At 43.0% G+C, this 20,331-nt stretch overlaps 1 protein-coding gene across 7 annotated transcripts in view; it reads right to left on the bottom strand.

Moving 5' to 3' along the window:
• nav1a (neuron navigator 1a) overlaps positions 1-20,331 on the bottom strand; it is a 125,820-nt gene that overhangs the window by 4,934 nt on the left and 100,555 nt on the right. For 4 of the 7 annotated variants that reach the window (XM_074644259.1, XM_074644258.1, XM_074644264.1 and 1 more), the window contains 18 exons: positions 16,779-17,082; positions 11,958-12,768; positions 11,347-11,862; positions 9,994-10,035; positions 9,144-9,292; positions 8,846-9,025; positions 8,669-8,754; positions 8,439-8,462; positions 8,152-8,229; positions 5,455-5,538; positions 3,664-3,772; positions 3,430-3,554; positions 1,787-1,971; positions 1,514-1,676; positions 1,231-1,402; positions 1,032-1,120; positions 834-929; positions 578-749 (listed from right to left, as the gene is read on the bottom strand). In XM_074644259.1, coding sequence (XP_074500360.1) covers positions 578-749; positions 834-929; positions 1,032-1,120; positions 1,231-1,402; positions 1,514-1,676; positions 1,787-1,971; positions 3,430-3,554; positions 3,664-3,772; positions 5,455-5,538; positions 8,152-8,229; positions 8,439-8,462; positions 8,669-8,754; positions 8,846-9,025; positions 9,144-9,292; positions 9,994-10,035; positions 11,347-11,862; positions 11,958-12,768; positions 16,779-17,082 — 3,385 coding nt within the window. The remainder of the gene's footprint in view (positions 1-577; positions 750-833; positions 930-1,031; positions 1,121-1,230; positions 1,403-1,513; positions 1,677-1,786; positions 1,972-3,429; positions 3,555-3,663; positions 3,773-5,454; positions 5,539-8,151; positions 8,230-8,438; positions 8,463-8,668; positions 8,755-8,845; positions 9,026-9,143; positions 9,293-9,993; positions 10,036-11,346; positions 11,863-11,957; positions 12,769-16,778; positions 17,083-20,331) is intronic. The other 3 variants (XM_074644261.1, XM_074644260.1, XM_074644263.1) reach the window with 3 other exon arrangements.

The raw sequence follows: 20,331 nt of genomic DNA, 5'->3' as shown, positions 1-20,331 counted from the left end.
GTTAGCCCTTTATGTACAAATTACGGGAACTTTAATATCAAAAGCATAACATCAGTTTAAAAAATTTCCAACATCTAGACACAGACTGGTTTCTATTAATTTCTGTATGGTGGAAAAATTATACTGAGTCTTGCTCGAGTGAGGCAGATCCATCACGGTTAAGATTTCCTTGACTTTATCTTTTGTCAAAGTTGAGTTATCATTACAAGGTAATACAGTGGTGAGCAGGGACTGTTTTTAAAACTATCCCTATTGGTGCATTCATGACATTCAACAATTCAGTGTTGGCTACCAAACAGGAAAATCTTTATGCAAGAAATCCTCAACTTCAGAGTCGTTTCTACAATGTCCATCTTTGATTATTGCTTGTCAGAACATCTTTAATCAACTGCTTTACTGGGAAATAAAAAGCTAATTTTGTAAAAAAAAAAATACACTGTCTCAAAATTGAGTTTTATAGTGTACTAAAATAAACTGAGACTAAGAAATCAATCAAAATGAAAGTGGTATTATGCACAATTTTAAGAAAAATTATTACTAGTATGGTTTCTACGATCAGTCGAGGACACTCACTAACCTTTCAAAGTGACAAGTATTCGAGCTGAACCACTGCTGAGACAACGAAAAGGTGAGGCTTGAGGTTTATCCCCTCCTATCACCCTCTGCCCTCCCTGGGTCAGCTGGTACATGTGCAGCGAATCACAGGACAGACCCAGGCTGGCAGTCGGGTCCACTTGAGTCAGGTAGTCCTGGCGAAAAAAGAAAAATAAGTAAGAACTCATCTATCAAAACATAGCTACACTATTTATTAGAACCACTAAGCTTTGACTTACCTTGAATGTCTTAGCTATAAGCGAGTCGAGACAGGACCAGTCGGTTCTCACACCGACCGGCACTGAGCCCAGGTAGAACTCCTGCTGCTTACTGTCCTACAGAGGCAGAGAGAGGGAACGAGTGCACAGTCTCAGTCTCAGCTGTTTGATTTAAAGCTGCTGACATTATTGGATATTGTGTCTATTAAAGTTGTTTACCTCTGCTTGATCTCCAATGCGGACAAGCACTCGTGCACACACCTCATCCCGCTGCGAAGACACACTTAACGTGTCAACTGAGGAGACATCTGAAAGAGTGTAAAAAAAAAAAAGAGATGAAGGGAGTATAGAAATATAACTTTTATGTAAAGTGTGCATGTGCGTGAGCAATAGGTGCAATGCTGTGTTTGTCTCTTACCTGGATCTTTACAATCATTCAGACTGAGGCTGAAGGACTTGGTGAGGGACATCGGCTGCCTCAGTGAAGGCCCCAGGAGAGAGGCCAGGCCTGAAGGCTGGGAGGTGGACGAGGTGGGACCGGTGCCTGTTTTCAAATGGTCATTCTCCGCCTTCAGGTTCTCCACCGTTGACTAGGATATAGGAAGGAAAAAAACTTTGAATTTAAGTTATATTAACACAAATGCACACATCATTTATACTTCAGGTACTTTACTGAATATGCACATGCAGGCAAAACAAACCTGCATGCTGTTCATGGCTTCTCGGAGCTGCTCCAGATGATGTGCGGAGCTTAAGGCCTCCAGTCGGATGTCTGTCAGTTCTCTCTCTTTCACCCAAAGTTCTGAGCGTAAGTCTGTTACCGACGTGTCCTCGTTGTCTCCCTCTTCTGTAGTCTCCATGATCCTGGAAGGGGAACACGATGCACTCATCAGGGCCAGACACCCATGAAAGTTAAACTGGCTATCTCACTATTGAGCTAAGAGCAAGTAGAGTAAAGGCGTTTGTGTACTTACACAGAAGAGGTGGCGGAGGCCGATGTTTTAAGGGATAAGGGCTGGATTTCTTCTTCTTCTCCCCCCTCGTGGAGCATCTTTGGGGAGTTGGGAGCTGAGGAGTCGGGGGTGGCGATCTCCTCAATGTCTGAGTACGTTTTGGCGCCTTTCTTGATGCTGAATGCCTTGTTGAAGGAGCTCCTCAGCTACACAGATTGAGAGGAGCAGGGAGAAAGAAGGAGAGGGACGATTGAACCAATGTTTACTGCATTTATTACAGAGAGAGGTAAAAAAAAAGAAGGACATGTTAGGATTGTTATTAATCTGACACATGCTAAACATTAAAGGAGTGGTTCGTCATCTTTGGGAACGCATATTCACTTTCTTGCCGCGAGTGGGATGAGAAGATTGATACCACTCTCATGTTTGTCTGTTCAATAGGAAGCTGGAGCCAGCAGGCGATTAGTTTGCATAAGGGAAGGGGGAAACTGCTTTACCTTGCACGGATTCTCGCAATGTCACAAGATCACGCAAGAATCACAGGATAAAATATCCATCTTTTAAGGCTTCAGGTAATGTGTTTGAGGCCGGCAAGCCAGACCACGAGCCAATCAGCGTCCTGTGAGGAGCTACTGACAGCTACTTCTCCCGACTGGCTTTGGTAAGAGTTGACAGATATTTCATTCCTGCCAAGTATTTTTTTAAAGTGCCTGCCCATTTCCAAACAGTTTCCAATTATTGTTTCTCAGATGGTTCATGTAACAAACCATCTGGCGAGTCAGGTTAGAAACAGCTAGCCTGGATTAAAAAAAATCTGCCTATCAGCACCTCTAAAGCTCACAAACACACTTCCTGGTGAGGTTATGCAGAGACATTGAAATTGACTGTACCCAGCCAAGAAACACCCACCACAATCTGTTGTTTTTGCATTTCCATTTTTGTAGGGATTAAACAAATGTCCTGGTACAGTAGGCGTATTTTGTTACCTTCAGACTGAGCCAGGCTAGCTGTTTCCCCCTGTTTCTATTCTTTATGCTAAGCTTATCTAACTGGCTTCATATTTAACGGACACACATAAGAGTAGTGTCAACTTTTGGCAAGAAAACAAATATTTCCCAGAATGAGAAACTATTCCTTTAAGCTTCCAGTCATTTTCTACAAATAGGCCAAAGTTAAAGTTATGTTGTTTTACTTGGTAAGGTTGTACAAAATGTATATGAAGGACAAAATACACAATAAAGCATGGTGTAAATGAGGAGAAACATAACTTGAGAATTGGAATTAATAAACTTTGATGATTAAACAGAGCTTTTTATGGAGCATCATGTCTGCTCATTGCCTCTCTGACTGAATTACAGCCGTTCAAATGTAATATTCACAGAACAGGCAGCCAATCAGTAGTCTAGGATATCAATGAGCAGAGATGGAGGGTACTGGAGGACTGTGTTGCAGTTTTAGATGGTCCATAATGCTGTATGACAGAAAGTTATAGAGGCTTTATTGGGACACAATGACTGCACTCACCTCAAAGACCTAAAACAGAAAAATAACACAACACAGACTTACTACTATGTCATCATCACTACGGAGAATTAACTAAACATAGACAAAACACCAGGTTGAGAGAGTAGAACATTGCCTCACATGCAGCATTGCATTCTTACCCAGCTCTTTTTCTTCTTCTTCTTGGCATCTTGGTCCTTCAAGCTGCCCATACTCGACATACTGGTGAGGCTGTTGAGACTGGAGATGCTCTCACATGAGTTCTGACGTCGAATCTGCATGGAATCTGGTGACCAAGAAAACTCAACATCAAAAGAGGCAAAATGTGCAGAAACAGTCAGATGTGCAGAGATAGAGAGAGAGAGAAAAAAAAAAAAACTGGTCTGTCTCCAAACCTTTCATATTATCTGGGTTGTTTAAGGCTCCTTGTATCACGGCCTGGGCTTCATCATTCCTGTCCTTCAGAGCCTCAATGGTCTCCCTCAGATCCAGCAGCTCTGAGTCCTACACAAACATATTCAATACATGTCAGTGAGTTGGGTTGGGATTAGGAATGGGACGATATAAAAATTTGTTACGATTATCCTGGCAAAAATAATTGCGATTCACAACATTATTCCAAAATCTCATTAAAATCATCATCATCAAAATCTGCTTTAAATGCTTAAAATGAAACTAAAACATACTGGAATTACTTTACCTTACATTTTGTTAAGAAACAAATATTTGTATTGCATCACTGATGGACATCTTTTTTTTAGTGAACAATGTTTTTAATATCTTAAATAAGGTAATTATAATTCATAAAAAGTCCCCTTGCATAAATAAAAAAAATAGCAACATGTCTGTTTTTTCTTACATGATAATTCCTGTATTTTATAAATCAGGCTCTATGATAGCAAGCTAAACAGCTTTTTCAAGTCACTTGTGAGGATATTCACGATTGTCCCGATAATGGAAATTCATCACAATAAACTTATTGTGAGTGGTTTTTTTTATCACAACCCGCAATAAAATCCTATATCATCCCATACATAGTTGAGATGGATCTGTTTCAGCTTTATCACAAAAAAAAATGCATCAAAGTAATTCATTATTTATCACCGCTTCACTCATCATTATCCCATTCATGCTCATCTCAGTTCAGTGCTACTATGCCTCTTTATTCTTATTCTTGTTTATTCTTTTTTTTAAAAATACATATAAATGCATCTTAACTCTATTTTAACTTATTTTTTTACATTTATCGCCATATAATACCGTCATTATTATATTTTTCTAAATTGCTCGTTTACACGTTTAGAAAATAATTTCTACTGCACTTGCATTTCACAACACATTGTGTTTTTATAATGACATATGTGACAAATAAAGATAGATTTTGATTTGAAAATAATGAATGGTTTGGCTTATTTAAATATTTAAAAGAAAAACTGATACATTCCTATATTTTTGGGGAGCAGTAGTATTGTCTGATGTTTTAGTTAACCTCTATGGCTAAAACTCAAAGCATGAGCTCATACACCTGGTGGGTTTGATCCCCCTCACGATGTTAACAGTTCAAAAGTACAAAGAGTCCAGAACAACAGAGCCCCTCTGTGCTGCTTAACTGTGCGCTAAAGTCGATCCCACTCCACTCTAAATAGAGCCGCCCGGCCCATCTCCTCAAGGTTAAAGAGCCTGTGCTCGGGGCTGAGCTGCACAGGTCAGCGCGCTGGCACTAACAACAAAGACTTTCTCTGGAGCGGTCTAGACCGGCCTTTCAGTGGGAGCAGCAAGGCATGAAGCACTCAAGAGAGACTCCTCACATTTATGCACACACTGACCATAACCCTCGGGCGCTGATCAATTTATTCACAGCAAAACAGATACAAAAGGCTGAAGAATGCAGGAATGTGGTGTTTGGTGTGAGTGCACGTGCGAAGCTGTTTGCTCTTTTCATTCAGCCTAAAGCGAAGGTTGTTTTTCATTGATCCTCTGTCTTCTTCTCACACTAAGTCACCCTGTGGGGCTGCAGCCTGTGGGCCTCTAACCTACATTCAGCTCCTCACCGCAGGCTGTGATCAAAGTCGTCTCGCTCCGTGTTAACACAACGCCTCCTGCTCATAAGACGGACACAGTGCTGGAATGCAGCTGGAATTCAGGTTTGAGAGTGTTTGTGTTTGAAAGAGAGGATGTGACGTTACCTTCTGTTCCTGGCTTATTGACAGACTCTGCAGCCGAGTTGTCATCAGATTCAAACTTTGCTCGAAGGCGGCCACCAGGTTTGCCTGTTTGGAAAAGATGAAAGACAAAAGCTGTAATTCATGTTTTCCCCCAAAATGTTTATTAAAGTAGTTGTCTATAACAGGACATTATTATTTATTCATTTATTTTATCATTTTATATTACTGGTCTTTTACAGCATCATTTACATGTAGCTACTAAAGGCCCTGACACACCAAGTGAGTCAGTGAGCGTTTGATGGCCTAGTTCTTGCAGTGTGTCTTGCACTGTTGGCTCTAGTCTGCCTGTGTCGGAGGCGTTTTGGCCGATTTATCTTGTTGAAACGTCGATGGAGCCCGTCAGTGAGAGAAATTACTCTGATTGGCTGTTCAGCTTAAGCGAATCAGTGCACAAGAAGAGAAACGGAAGTGACAAAAGCAAGCCAACGAGTAAAGTCAAGAGGAAAAACACAGAAGGCTCTTCTTCAACTCATCAGATCATTCCAATACACGGGTATTTTCACAAAGACATGACCATCTGGAATGAAGCTAAGTGGTGAGTGAGAGTGGTGTGAAACTAGTCGGCAGACGCTGCTTCATTTCATGTATGTATCATTACAACGGCTTGTATATCCGCAGTCCTCGGTCTTCCTGTGTCCCTTTTTGAATGACGAATACAGACTACCGCCACCTGCTGGTATGGAGAGTTATTTCATCTCACGCAGGCGCAGAATGGACGTGGTAGTCGGCCGTTCGAGTGCAACTTTTTGGCCAAAACACAGGCAACATGAGGCGACGCAATTGTCGGCCTTCGTTGCCGCTAGTTCTTTGATGTTGATTCGGTTTGTCCAGGCCTTAATTAAACTAGAAATTGACGACCTATACAGGGACAGATTCAATAGATCTCCTCTGCCCTTTTATCCCTCGAAGTCGAGGTGCTAAAAGGATGAATATCACACAAAGGCTGGACAGGATGTCCCCTGTGGAAAATTTTCCTCCTCTCTAATCTCCCTCTCACACACACCCACTTTAGCCCAGAACAGGAAGGGAGAATTACTTCCCCTCTCCTTTATAGAATGTATTAATACAGTAAAATAATGCATACAGCCCAGTCATTAATCCAGTACATAATCATGTTGTGATCCTGTGCACCTGCTTTTCCTATTCACTGCTGCCCTCGCATAATAAGGTCAAACCGTATGAAAAAAAATGTCTCCCACACAGAAACACTTGATTGATGTGTGCTGCATGAAGCCGTGCATAATGGCTGCGCTGTAATGCTGCACTTGGACCAGTGGAAACGCTGACAGGGTGGTCGTACAGAAACAACCTTGCAGAGTGGAGAGAAAGGGCAAGGCACCTGTGTGTATGTGAGTGTGTATGTGTAGGTTTAGAATGAGGTTAGCATTATTCAGGCCCCACATAGATAAGGAATATGCTGAGGCTGCACAGAAATGATCGATGACTGGCATACCACAGCTTAGATGTTAAATCTCTCTCTTTGTGTCTCTTTTCTATCTTATCTGAAGGGTAAATTCTCTTGCGTTGAGTGAGAAATAAAGTGTTTGTGAAGGAGGGAAGAGTGAGGATTGGATTGGCTGGCAATACTCAAGTCTTTAAAAACAGGTCATGAATAAAAGGCTGAATATTTTCCTACAGTAGAACAGCTGGCCACTGTAGCTATTAGCAAATGTAGCAGGGCGGTGTACTATATGTGGGACAGAATGAACTTCAGTGCCCATGTTCGTCATAATAATGGAACATGTCACCCAGTGCAACAATGTGGATCATTGATGTGTTTTTAATAGTTTTTGGATAACAATAGAACTCTATTTCACAGAGGAGCAAGGTATATAAAGGCCCTGACACTGTCGGACAATTTCTGGGCCGTCGACGAGCGTCTGTCAGCCTAGTTTTTGCGGTGTGTCCCGCACCATCGGCTCTAGTCGGCCCGTGTCGGAAGCTTTTTGGCTGATTCAACGTGTTGAATTGGAGCCCGTCGGTGAGAGAAATCACTCTGATTGGCGGTTCAGCTTAAACAAATCAGTGCACAAGAAGAGAAACGGACGTGAGGAAAGCAAGCCAGCGTGTAAAGTCAAGAGGACACACACAGAAGGCTCTTCTGATTTTTCATCTAACATAATCTGAAGAACGTTTAATGTGCTATGCAATTCTTTTTTGTTTTTACATTAAGCGGTAAGAAACAAAAGAACAACACTGTTGACGACAGCCTGACATTGTTCTTTCTTTGCCTGCTGTCGCTTGCTCGACACTCGTGATGTCATGAGTATCAGTTACCTCGGCCTCAGGGTAGATGTCAGTGAGGTGGACAGTTCATCAAAATGAGTGACAAGTTTTAGGGTGTAAAATTGGAAGGAGGTGTGACTACAAATATGTTGCCTCAAGGTGAAAGGCTGCATATTGTAGCTTTAATAATGGGAAATGTCATTCAAATAGATTAGAGTGTGGTTGCACAGAGCAGCATTTTTCTCTTTATGATATCTTATCTGATACATCTTTTAATTGGACTGTTTTTCTGGCATTTTCGTTTTATTACATGGTTGACAGACCCCGTCCGCCTTTTGTTTCACTGCAACGGACATTTTGTGAGATGGAAAATTCTCTTTGGGTACTCCCATTTATTAATGATGAGTAAGATAGCAGACAAGCAGTACATACGTTTGCCGTCAGCTGTGTCGTCAGGTTAGACACCTTCTCCTGCGACGATTCCAGCTCCCTCCTCAGTTTACGGATTTGCTGTGAGGGAAAACAGGCATGTTATACTCTGAAGAAAACGAGGTTACTAGAGCTGACAGTGGCTGACATTACACGAGTGACTTTGAGTGAATGTTGTTCATGAAATGAATGATGGACTTGTTCTCCCACAGACAACAGAGATGAGAGTGATGGATGAGAGGGCAGAAATGAGACGGAGAAGAAGAAAGAGCAGGAAAGAACACACTTACCTCTCCCTGAATCCTTTCCTCAGCCTTAGGAAGCAGTAGGAATAAAAGTCAAGATGTTAGATAAGACAAAAGGAGAAGAGGAGAGAGGAGAGGAGAGGAGAGGAGACTACTAAGGTATCGGGCATACCAAGGGAGAAAGTCTTGTCTCTCTTGAAACGAGAGGAAAGCATCACTGTACACACAAACATCCACACGCACTCACACCACATCACATACGGGAGTGTAGCTACCTGAGTCTGTATGCCGCCCACACTCACCGAGGAGTAGCTTGACGAGGCGTTGGACGCCAGGGAGAGTACAGACCCATGAACTGAAACTTAAGAGGAACAAAAACAAACTAATTACAAACTGAGTTGCACAACAACACTGAATAGAACGTCGTAAAAAAAATAATTCAGTGGGCTCACCCTCGTCGGGTTCCTTGTCCCTGAAGGATCCGGAGCGAACCATTCCCATGCTGCGGGGGCGTTCGGCCAGCGACAGCGTGCTGCCCAGCGGAGATGCTCCGTACAGCTCGAGAGAGGCGTCTTGTGTTGGGATGCTGTTGGATCGAGTCATCCTCGGAGGTCCGCCGACAGGGCTGGGTACTAGTAAGAGAGCAGAGGGGTCAAAGGTAAGAGAGTTAGTGATGTTATACACAAAATGCATTATTAGTGTAGCGCTATTCATACTCTTTTGAGTGTGTGTACATGTGTTTAAACTCACCCATGCTGGTCTTAGAGGTGCGGGGCAGGGAGGTGGGTGAGGACAGCAGTGGAAGAGTGAGCGAGTCGGTCATACTGAGGATAGTATGAGAGTGTCTCCTGTCTCCTTTCTCCTTCCCTTCCTCCTCAACCTGCGAGGCACTGCTGAAACTACACAGACAGAGGACAAAGTCAGTGTCGCTAATGGTAAATAAAGAAACTGTCAGTCATTATAGATCTGTTGTTACGTATTAAATTGAACGTAAAATGTTGTTTTAAAGTCACATTGTGTTTAAAGCTTTCCGACAGAGAACACACACAAACAGTAGCCAAAGTCAAATGAAAGAAGAGTTATGAAAAGAAAAAAAACTACTTTACTTTATTTTAAAGCCCTCATTTATCATCTATAAGCAGGATAAAAACGTATGATACATTTTTATAACACATAACAATGACGTTAAGGACACACATAGGGACATTTTTATGTAAGAGTATAAAGTCATCTATAATCTGTCTATATACCAGCAGGAGGAGTTGAAGTTTTTGACCTTTAAAAAGATCTTATATCTATACATTTTTATATACTGTTTTTAAATGCTAAATAGGTGGGGTTAAGTGTTGCCAAGTAACAAAAATAAATGTTGGCAGTGACACAATGAGAAACCATTTTGAGGGGATTAAAGCAGGATTTACAAGTGACAGGGATGATGAGGATTAACACAATCTGTCATTCGCTGAGGATCTTATCAATGGGATCTCTGTGTGTGTGCAATTAAACGACTGTGCCAAAATTGCGTCAAACGATCAGTGCATGACAGCGTGTGGTATTTAAGAGCGTGTAGCTGTATGTGTGTGTGTGTGTGTCCACTTACCTTAAACCTTTCTTTGGCAGCGTGTTTCTGTCTCTCTGAGAACTGTGGAGATTAAACAATGACATTATTTAACCACTGCTGTAGGCAGTTATTAAACTCTCAGGAACAGGCAGCAGGCACAAAGAAGCACAGTACGACTGGCAGACAGCTGATGTCAGCCAGTAATTATGACTTCAGTCACTGCGGCCTGTACAACACTGATAATAGGCTCGTAGTAATAATAGTCTAGAAACCCCTCAGTCTCTGTATGTGAGTGTATATAGGTGGGTGTGCATGCATGTGGGGGCCTTTACTTGTTGTTTGCGTTCATAATGTAAATATGATTTTTAGCCTTCTCATTAAACCATATTCTATAATTTAGGCAATATTAACCATCTCATGCAACATGAAAATAAACAATATCTTTCAGTTTGTGACTACCATGGGATGGTGATGGAGGTAAAGAATCCTCTTGCATTTCACCAGGATTTTTGTTTCATCTCTGGTTTTCTGATTAAATCACAAATTAAATTTAGTTTAGTTTGTTTGTGTTTTTGTGTCATTTTGGTTAGTTCGGATTCACCAAAGTCACACAATAGCACAAACGAACTAACCGACAGAGGCAGCGGTAGGCCAGCAACTCCCGTGTTCATGCCCTTTTCCGTCGGAAAGGGCTGTTTGACGGCAAGGTAAAGCGGTGAAAATATTCTAAATATAGCGTACACTTAAATTGATTTTGATTATTTTAGGTGGGACATTTTTTTAGGTGGCTAAAATACTGCCGGCCCCGTCCACAACATTGCTAGTAACTCCTGTCTGTTTTTCCAAACTGGGGGCGTGCTGACCGTTATCTACTGTAGGTAATACACTGACTATGGATAAGTACCTCATACAGCCCCATTTTAAAACACCCAAACTATCCCTTTAAGTATATTCAAAGTATATCCTTACAAGACCACGACATCTCTACCAGTCTGTGTTTTCATTTTCATTTTTGTGGATTGTTATTATCTCGTCTTTGAAGATATGAATAGGCGTTGTTTCTCTTCATAAATGCCACCGCTGTCACAGAATGGCTCCAAACCTTTTCTTGTATGATCAGTATTTTGTCATCAAATGCCAACCGAATTAACTTTCCACATGCCCACTCAATAAGGGGAGGGAAATGCAAAATTGTAGCGTAGAACACAGTGAATAAGGTATCAAAGAACTTCCCTGAACAAGAAATGATGTTGGTGCAGTTCCTCAGCAGACCAGTAGGTGGAGTTACATAGCAGCATTACAAAATATGAATGACAAAACATCTGCTTTGTATACCGGTGTGATGTGATTGTGTTTCAAATATATGCACAGTTGAGTATTATTGAATCTTACCTGTCTGTGAGACCTAATGAGACTCTACTTCCAGAGCTCCAGCTGGCCGGAGGGCCTCTGTCTTCCTGTTTATCTTTGTGTCGGGACTCTAAGGTGGTGTATCCTCTCACCAGACTCTCTCTCGCCTTCTCCCTCTCCTGGGGCTCTGGGGCCAGACTCATATGCAGCGGCAGCGACTCCATGCTGCGATGCAGCCCAGACAGACGAGGGTAGAGCAGGGGAGAGGTGCTCCCTCCGCTCCCTTGAACCCCGAGAGAGGAGACCTGCCTGGGGCCCAACCCGGTCCCTGAGCTTGAGAAGCAGGCCGAAGAGTTCACATTGAGTAGAGGGGCAGGGCTGGGGGTCAGGCAGGGGCCAGTGGAGCTGCCTGCTGAGCTGACCAGGTCCTGGAGCTTAGAGTAGGGAGGAATCTTAGGCGGCAGGGAGTCCTGAACTCCCACATCTAGGCTGTTTGAGTTCAGCTTGTCAAGCTGGGCCATGGACGGAGGCTTCACCAGGCTGCGCATTCCAGATAACCTACAGACAAACACAGACAATGTTGAAGCAAATTCATATTCGTACTTTGTCTTCTATATGAAAGTGTGTTGAAAAGTACTGTTTTGTGGTTGTACCTGTGTGTGCTAGGTGAGGGCAGATCCATGCTCTTGCCACTGCTGGGAGGTCTGAGCCCCTGCAGCTTCCCTCCGTTCTCTGAGGGGGTCTGAGCAGGGCTGCCCTTCAGAGACCCTCCTCCACACTCAGAGTCAGATCCCACAGCTTTGGCTTTGGCCCTCTCTTTCTCTTTCTCCCTGTCTGTCTGATTGACAGGACTGGGACTCGGGATCCCGCGACCACCTGCCTTACTCAACCCAGAACCGATCCCAGAGGCGGGCTCTTTGAGCCTCGAGCCCTGGGGCGGTTTCATCAGCCCGGAGCCTGTGTCCATGGTGGTGCTCATTGGGCGAGCTGAGCTTGGCCGCGTTAGAGTCAGGGTGCTTGTCTTTGCTGGACGAGGCAGAGATCGGTACTGGAGAGACGTCCTGGCATTTGGAGATAGAAAACCACTCTGCTCGATGCTTGAAACATCTAGACTTGTCTTACGTCCTCCTCCACCACCACCACCGCCACCACCACCGCCGCCACCAGCCCCTGGTTTGACAGGAATACCCGACGTTTTGGGAATCTTCCCCGCTGTTGCAGAAGCGCAGGGTATGGGCAAACTGGCGTTGTTTGTGCCGTTATTGGTAGCTGCGGTAGGCTTCTTGAAACCAAAATTTCCACCAGTTGATGGCCTGACGAGGCCGGACGGAGGTTTACGTTGTTCACCAGCACCGGTGCCATTTCTGTGGTCTTTACCGGCATCAGAAGAGGAGCGCTGAAGGCTAGAGGTCTTCACTGCTAACCGAGACTTATCCATTGGCTTCCCATCTGATTTCACTGTACCTAGAGAGGTAGAGGAGGGAAAAGAGAAAAAAAGTCACTGATGAGTAGCTTGAAACGTCTCTGGTGGTGAGTGAGACTAACCAAGCCATATTAGGACATGATATCTTATCTAACCACCTACAAGGTCTGACTGTCTGCTGATAAAGACAAATCCCTCTCTGAGCAGACAGACAGTGTGTAGACCAGACTCTCAGCCAGCTCTACCCTCACACACAGTTATCATGCGGTTACTCCTCTTTTTTCCATCCTGATGAACTAAAACCGTTTTCTCTGGCTTTCCAGTAAGTGCACGTCTGTGTGTCACAGCTGCTGAGATTAACATGTGCCTGTGGAAAACTGGTGTTCACATTCACAACGAAGCGTGTCTGCGGGCACGAAAGTGCACGAAACACCCGGTAAAACTGAGTTTCTCCACTCTTGAAATGCCTTTGGGGAAAAAGGGCGGAGGGAGAGATAGCCTGGTGGAACGGAGGTTGAAGGAAACTTACGGGATTTTGTTCCCAGTTGGCAAATTAACTGCACTTGTTTGGAAGTTATTATGAGAAAAAACTATTACACACATGTGCGCTGTATGTGCCACCCACACAAGTGTTAGCCCACACTACCCACGCTCTTAATTTGTATCTAATGGGAGTTGTTATGGGAGGTTTATATACAAGGCATTAACAGAGTCAAAGAACTGCTGTTGAATGGGACCCACCGGCGTGCTGCCTTGGGACATCTGGAGTCACTTAAGGGTATTGAAAAAGCCCGCAAAATACACACGCGTAGAGCCAGACATGTATATATATATACCACACACACAGTTCTCAGTGATTGGATCTTATAGGAATGTGACACTGACAACACATAACGCTTGGAGTTCTTTTGTAAATGTGAAAATTGGGTTTACATGTCAAGTCATAAACTCAATCCATCGTATAACCGCAACACAGCACGTTCCAAGAACATTAAGCTGCAGAAACACACGCTGCCAACAGGGCAGTGAGAAGCAAACACACTGACAGAATCCAGGCGTGTGTATTAATTTTGACATGAATGAAGCCTGATTTACTGACACCGGCTATGGAGACAGTGGAGCTCACAGCTTGACGCGGTGGCGTGTGTAGAAGACGCCGCGAATCACCACATGTCTGGATGCAAGAGACCTCAGCATGTCTGAAGTGACGGACATCTGAAGACAAGGGCAGACGGAGAAATCCTGCATGTTGAAGGAAAATGGCTCGTTTATATCCTCCTTCCTTAAGTCTTCTTCTATTTAAGGCCGCTTAAATCTCCCGGCGGTTTTCCAGGGAGACGAGCCGCCCCACACTGTCTTCCGTCAACCATCACACCATAAACATGCGTGCACTTGTATATTTATGGTTGTTAAGATACAGCATCAGTGTTTATTTGTGTGTATGTGAGAGGTATTCTGTTGCAGAAAGGTGGCTGAATGTATCTGCAGGTGTGCGCCTGCGTGAGTGCATGTGACAGAAAGGAAACAGAGAGATACATGGTACATCAGCGCTGACAGAGTGATGAATACCTGCACCGTGTCCCACTTCAAAACTACATACTGATTCTAGCAGGTATGTAGCGCGTTCACACCATAAAAGTGACAAAAACTTGGAAACTAAATCAGATTGATGTTTGACTGTATGGTTAATGGGACACTGTTTTCCCATAATGCAATGCATAAGGGAAAAAAAAAAATTGAAACAAATTGAAGTATAAACCAAATAAAGTATTAATTCTTTGGAAAAGTAACACTGAATGTAAACTTAACATATGTCCACAGGGTAATATAAATAAAGTACATTTTTTTTTTTTTAAAGTTATTTTTTTGGGGGCATTTTTCCATTTTTATGACAGGACAGTGGATAGAGAGAGAGAGTGGACGCGGAAAGGGCCACAGGCCGGATTCGAATCCGGGCCGCCGCGGTCAGGACCAAGCCTTAATACATGGACGCCCGCTCTACCAACTGAGCTAACCCAGGCGCATAAAGTTAATTTTAAGTCTAATAAGAGTTTAGGCAAAATGTTAAAAGTGTTTGGAATGAAGACTGTGTAGCGTTTATCGTATATTGAATCATTTTCTGTTAGTACGAACCAATAAAATTCAAATATGAGGTTTTGCTGCTCCTCTCTCTTTTATAGCTGTAGGATTTTTGTTTAGCTTTGTTAAATAAGTACATCGCATTTTGAGTTTTAAATGACACAATCGTCATGCGTCCATCATCATTTAGAAACAGACACTGGGGAGCGACATGAGGACGTCGAGAAGAACGTTTTTCAATCGCTTGCAAGCAAACTATATGCAAAAAAGATTACGTTTATTTTCGCTTAGAATTTTTAATGTTGAACTTTTTTTAAATACTTTGATGCAGGCATCAAACTATAGCTTCTTTATTTTGTTACAAACGTAACACACTCCACTCATTCATTCACTCATTCACCTCCTGCAACCCAAACCTAGACCTTCAATCAGCAAGTAAGTGATTCCTTTATAGTGCTGATATTATGGAAGCATGATAGAATCAAGGCCGTCTCTATAGACGACCATTGAGCTCAACTACATGACATGTTATTCAGAAAAAGCAACAACAAATTTGACAAAGTTACCTTGTGCTGCTGGAACTATTTTTTTTCATTTTGTAACGTAAACAATCAATCGATAAAATTGTCATAAAAACAACTGAATGATAATGAAAATAATTGTGAGTTGCAGCTCTAAATAAAATAAATCAAACTTATGCACTAACTACAAAAAAGTATATCGTGCATACTACAGAATAACTATGGAAGTTTGTCTATTGGTGGAAAAGTTGCTTCCTCGTAGATCTCACACTGCGTCTCCTACAATGCCGCAAACATGCAGACACACACACACACATTTACACACAATCCTGCCAAACCTCAGCAATGAACTGATCTCCAGCATGAGCGATAGAGACCTCTCTAAGAATGTGTGTCGCTCATTTGGTTAAATTCATGAGCTCCTCCACACTGATGAGCTACAACAACCTCTTCCAGTCCGCTTTCACTTGACTTCATCATCTGATTAATTAGAGTCTGTAACTCTGCGGCAGATTGAATAAACTTGATAGCAGATTCACACTGTTCACATCAATAACAATAACAGCCTGGCACACAGATCACAGGCTGGTTCAACACACTTGTTTCTGTCATTTCAACAGCTGGCAATGCAAACACAGGATAGTCCCACAGAAAGAGGACTGTTTACACAGACACACCACGTATCTAGACCGGCACACAACAGCACAACTAATATCCTGTTGTTTTGGTTGTCTATATGTGTGTGTAGGCTACGTGTGTGTGTGTGTGTGTGTGTGTGTGTGTGTGTGTGTGTGCTTACGTAAACAGCACACAGATGGTGTGCTTTAAAAATGCAGCTGCACAATCCGCACTATTGTGCTCTTTGTGCGTTTGTGAGAGTGTGAGTGTGTGTGTTAAGTGCGATGGGTGACACTCTGTAAGGCTGGCACAATCTCAGACGTGTCTGCACTCACAAACGCACGTACACACACACACACACACACACACACACACACACACACACACACACACACACACACTCTCTGGTCCACTTGTTTTGGGTACAAGGCCTTTATTTAAGAGCTATAAATTCTCTCTGTCCGGCACAAAAATAAAGCTTGCATAGGAAAGGCTGGACCAATAGGAAGAAAAAAAAACACTGTTAGTCAGTGTGTGCATGTGTGTGTGTGTGTGTATGGTTGGCTGGCAGGAAGGGAGTGGGTGGTGATGGGCGTTTGATACATGGCACCACTCTCTAAAGGCCCGGAGGGTGGGCTGCAGCTGTGGATGAATGTGTGGGACAAAGACAGAGAGTGTGTCTGTGACTGTGCGTGGGTGTGAGACTGCCAGAGAGAGGGGAATATTAAAAGACAGCCAATGTGTCAGTCTACTCAGGTTATGAAACCATTTCAAGTGTAGCTATATATATTACACCTCACTGTGTGCGTGTGTGTGTGTGTGTGTCCTCTCACCTGCCACTTTCAGCCCACTCTGAGTGGTGTGTGTGATTGGGGAAGTGACTCCCACAGGTGGGTTTCTTCCTTTCTTCAACATGTTTCCGTGACCCAGGGTCTGAGGTTTCTTCAGTTCGCCCTTCCCTCCTTCCAGCCCCAAGCCCTGCGTCCGCGTCTTTTTCCATTTATGGGCCGATTCGGACTTGAGACTTCCTGTGTCGTAGACGCCGCCGCCCTGGCTCTTGTGGCTGGGTTTGGTGTCATCACTGTCCCAGGACAGACCGCTCTCCACCAGAGATCTCTTCTCTGCATCCGTACGCATCTGGAATGAGAAAGACAGACAAATGCTTAGAAACATTGTGTCAAGAAAATGTTTAAGAAGTGATTGTGGGAGATTTGACTTTCAGAACAGGCAGCCAATAACTATTTGTATGTCTCTGGAACATTGTTTGCTTTATAGGCATGGTTTTCCTTGCCTATCTAAATGTAAGACAGCCCACGTAAATATTTTTTGACTGCCTAAAAGCAAAGCAAGTTAAAAAAAACTGAAACAGAAAGCATCATGGCAACAAAGTGCTTCTAAAGTGTAATGAGAGAGAATCAAAGCTTTTCTGATCACACATAAAAACTGTATGGCTTTTAGATAATCAACTTTATCGTCTGTCAACATCGGCTCAACATCAAACAAACAGCGCACATTTGAAACTCATTTAAAAACACACACACACTCACACACACACACACACACACACTCACACACACCTAAAATAGGACTAACACTGTTAAACCTACGGTTGACAAAACAGTGTGAACAGGTCAGGGTACAGAGCCTATTCTAATTTGTTCAGGGTGATGTGAAATATTTTTGTAGATGTTTTTCCAGGCCAGTGGGACTTAGTTGCGTCGAACTAATGGTGAACTTTGTCAAATTGAAAGACTCCCACACACTAGAATCAGACCTGTCATATGAAACAGGCTTTATTTGTGACATTTGTTCAAAACTGAGGAAAATTAGAAGTTTATATAGATCTTTATATCTAGCACTTATCCCATTGAGGTTTTGGTGGAAATACAACCCACTTCCTTTGTCATTTTTTAATAGCTACATGAAAGCTTGAGTGATCGAAAGGCATAGGTTAGTTAAATATTAAGCCTTAATCTAGACTTTGTAGAAGTGCTATGGATGAAATCCTAACAGCTATTAGGCTTGTGTGTCAACGGATCTACCTCTGTGACAACTGAACTAACTCCCTGTGCTGATGAAGACCAAGTGATATAGTTGAAAGCTCTGAAAAAATAGCTACTAAGTGGGCCTTGTGCTGGGATTTTTTTGAACATTTAAGCCACTTTTTACACAAGGAAAATAGTAAAGTGAAGAGCTGCAGACACTTCTTGCCGTTTTGGTTATTAGTTCAGGTACTGTATATACAGTATGATACGGGTAAGAAATGTGCCTTTTTGTGTGCCACTGCTAATATAATTTAAGAACTGTACTCTATTTGTGTAATCCTCTAAACTACACCCCAATTGTAAAACTTTTTGTTTAAAAAAAATGTAAATTTCTCTTAGATGATTCATTTCCTGACATCCCTTAACACAATCCATGTTACAGAGTTAACTTGGGACACAGGGAAGAATGAGCCAATGGAACAACTCATTGGATCATTTATGCAAAATCTGTACTTAAAGTTCATCACTGGCTGCAGTTTGAAAAAAAAAAAAAAAAGGCATTTGATGAGGTGTGTAGACTCAGACAGAGCCTGTGAGTAGAAAAACATGTCCAACCCAGCCAATACCAAAAAACCCACTCTGTTGTCTCATCTCCCCAGTCTAAATCCTATTGTATGCTCTATTTGAACACTTCAAAAGAGACAGCAGGGGAAGAAACTGCCCAACACACTCGTGTACTTTATGTATGCAGGTACACACACAGCTCAGACACAAAGACTCACACACACCGAGCTATATATACAACACAGCCTAAACATAATCCAATAAGCAAGAATGTTAAATTAAAGGAAATGTGAGGTCATTATTGAGTCAAGGTCTTCTGTGCGTGTATGTGGCAAAAACATATGGAAGTGTACTGACGACAAAAGACAATTTTGGGCGCTCCTCAGTCTACAAGTCAACCTTAATTAGATTTAGATACTTACATAAGCTCACATAATGCAAAATCCCTGTGTATGTGTGTGGGAGTGTTTATAGGAGTCTACATGAGGACAGATAGGACTCACGGAGACAGATTATTCTCCCCCCTGCAGGAGACTGACAGTTACACAATGCATCAGGAGGTAGGTGTGTGTGTGAGCGGTTCTCATGAGGACTCATATGCTGAATTCCTTTTTTATTAAAACCAATAGACCCCATGGGCAGGTTCACATCACATGAGGAGGAGGTATGAGTGAGTGAGTGAGTGTGTGTGTCCTGTCTGACCAGATAAAACATTGTCATTTCCTCACACACATTCCCTGATTATTGAAACAGGCGGGGATGAGATACACATCTGTCCAGATAGATAGCCGTGGCAAAACATGATAACGACGCAAACATACAGACACACATGTAAAAAAGGTATTGGGAAAACAAGGTGTATTAACTTGATTACTTGGTCCACCTCCATGTCGAAATGAGGAAATCTGGGTTTTAGTACCACCTACATACACCACTTTCTGGCTTTGATTCTGTCTCTCAACCACGTCTTCTTTGTGCCCCCGTCTCTCCTCCACCCTCATATCCTTGTTGAGTACATTATGCAATATGTGGGAGAGATGAGGAGCGGAGTTCCCTTTGAGGGATATAAAATCAACAGGAGCAAAAAAGGGATAAGGTGGAGTGATAACAGAGGAGAAAACGGAGACAAAGAAATGGCTTCAGGTCACAAAAAGAAACCGATAAAGAAAAAAAAAAAAAATCAGCTGAGAATGGTGAGAGAGAGGGGAGCCATGTGTATTAGGGTGCATGATGAGGTGATGGTTGGTTGCCATAGTAATGATGCCATAAGGGGGGTTGTAATGGTTGCTATGACTCCTGCAACTAGGCGTGGAGGGAGGCGCCCCGGTTCTTGCGGCTCGCTGGCCCGGATGCAGGACTGCAGATGGCCGTGTGTGTGTGTGTGTGTGTGTGTGTGTGTGCAGATGGCCGTTCTAGACCTGTCCTTCAATATACAGGAAAAGACAAAGACCCGCACTCTCAGCATCCCTGCACTTCGGTTTCCATGGTTACGCTGATTCCCTCTAGCTCTCCCCTGTCTCTCGTTGTCTCTCTTTCTCTTAAGATCCCACTACATCCATCACATAAACCACATTGCGGAGGTGTGACCTACATCAGACACTCAGGGAAAACACGCACACGCAAACATGCACTGTCTGGAACCCATACAGCTACAGATGGACCTTAAAGAACCTCAAGCAGAGCTGCAGTCAGGATTTTAAGAGTCCCAAATCATCCTATCCCCACAGCAAATTATTAAGACCGCAGCTTCAGTGCATGTCAATGTATGACTCAGATGTTTCAATCAGGCTAATTATACTACTGAACTGGGCCAAAACTACAGGCTCTGGATCAGCTA

This window comes from Sebastes fasciatus, chromosome 8 (assembly GCF_043250625.1).
Source record: "Sebastes fasciatus isolate fSebFas1 chromosome 8, fSebFas1.pri, whole genome shotgun sequence".
NCBI lineage: Eukaryota > Metazoa > Chordata > Actinopteri > Perciformes > Sebastidae > Sebastes > Sebastes fasciatus.
The sequence above is the reverse complement of the archived record's forward strand: the minus strand, read 5'-3'. Positions and strand labels throughout refer to the sequence as shown.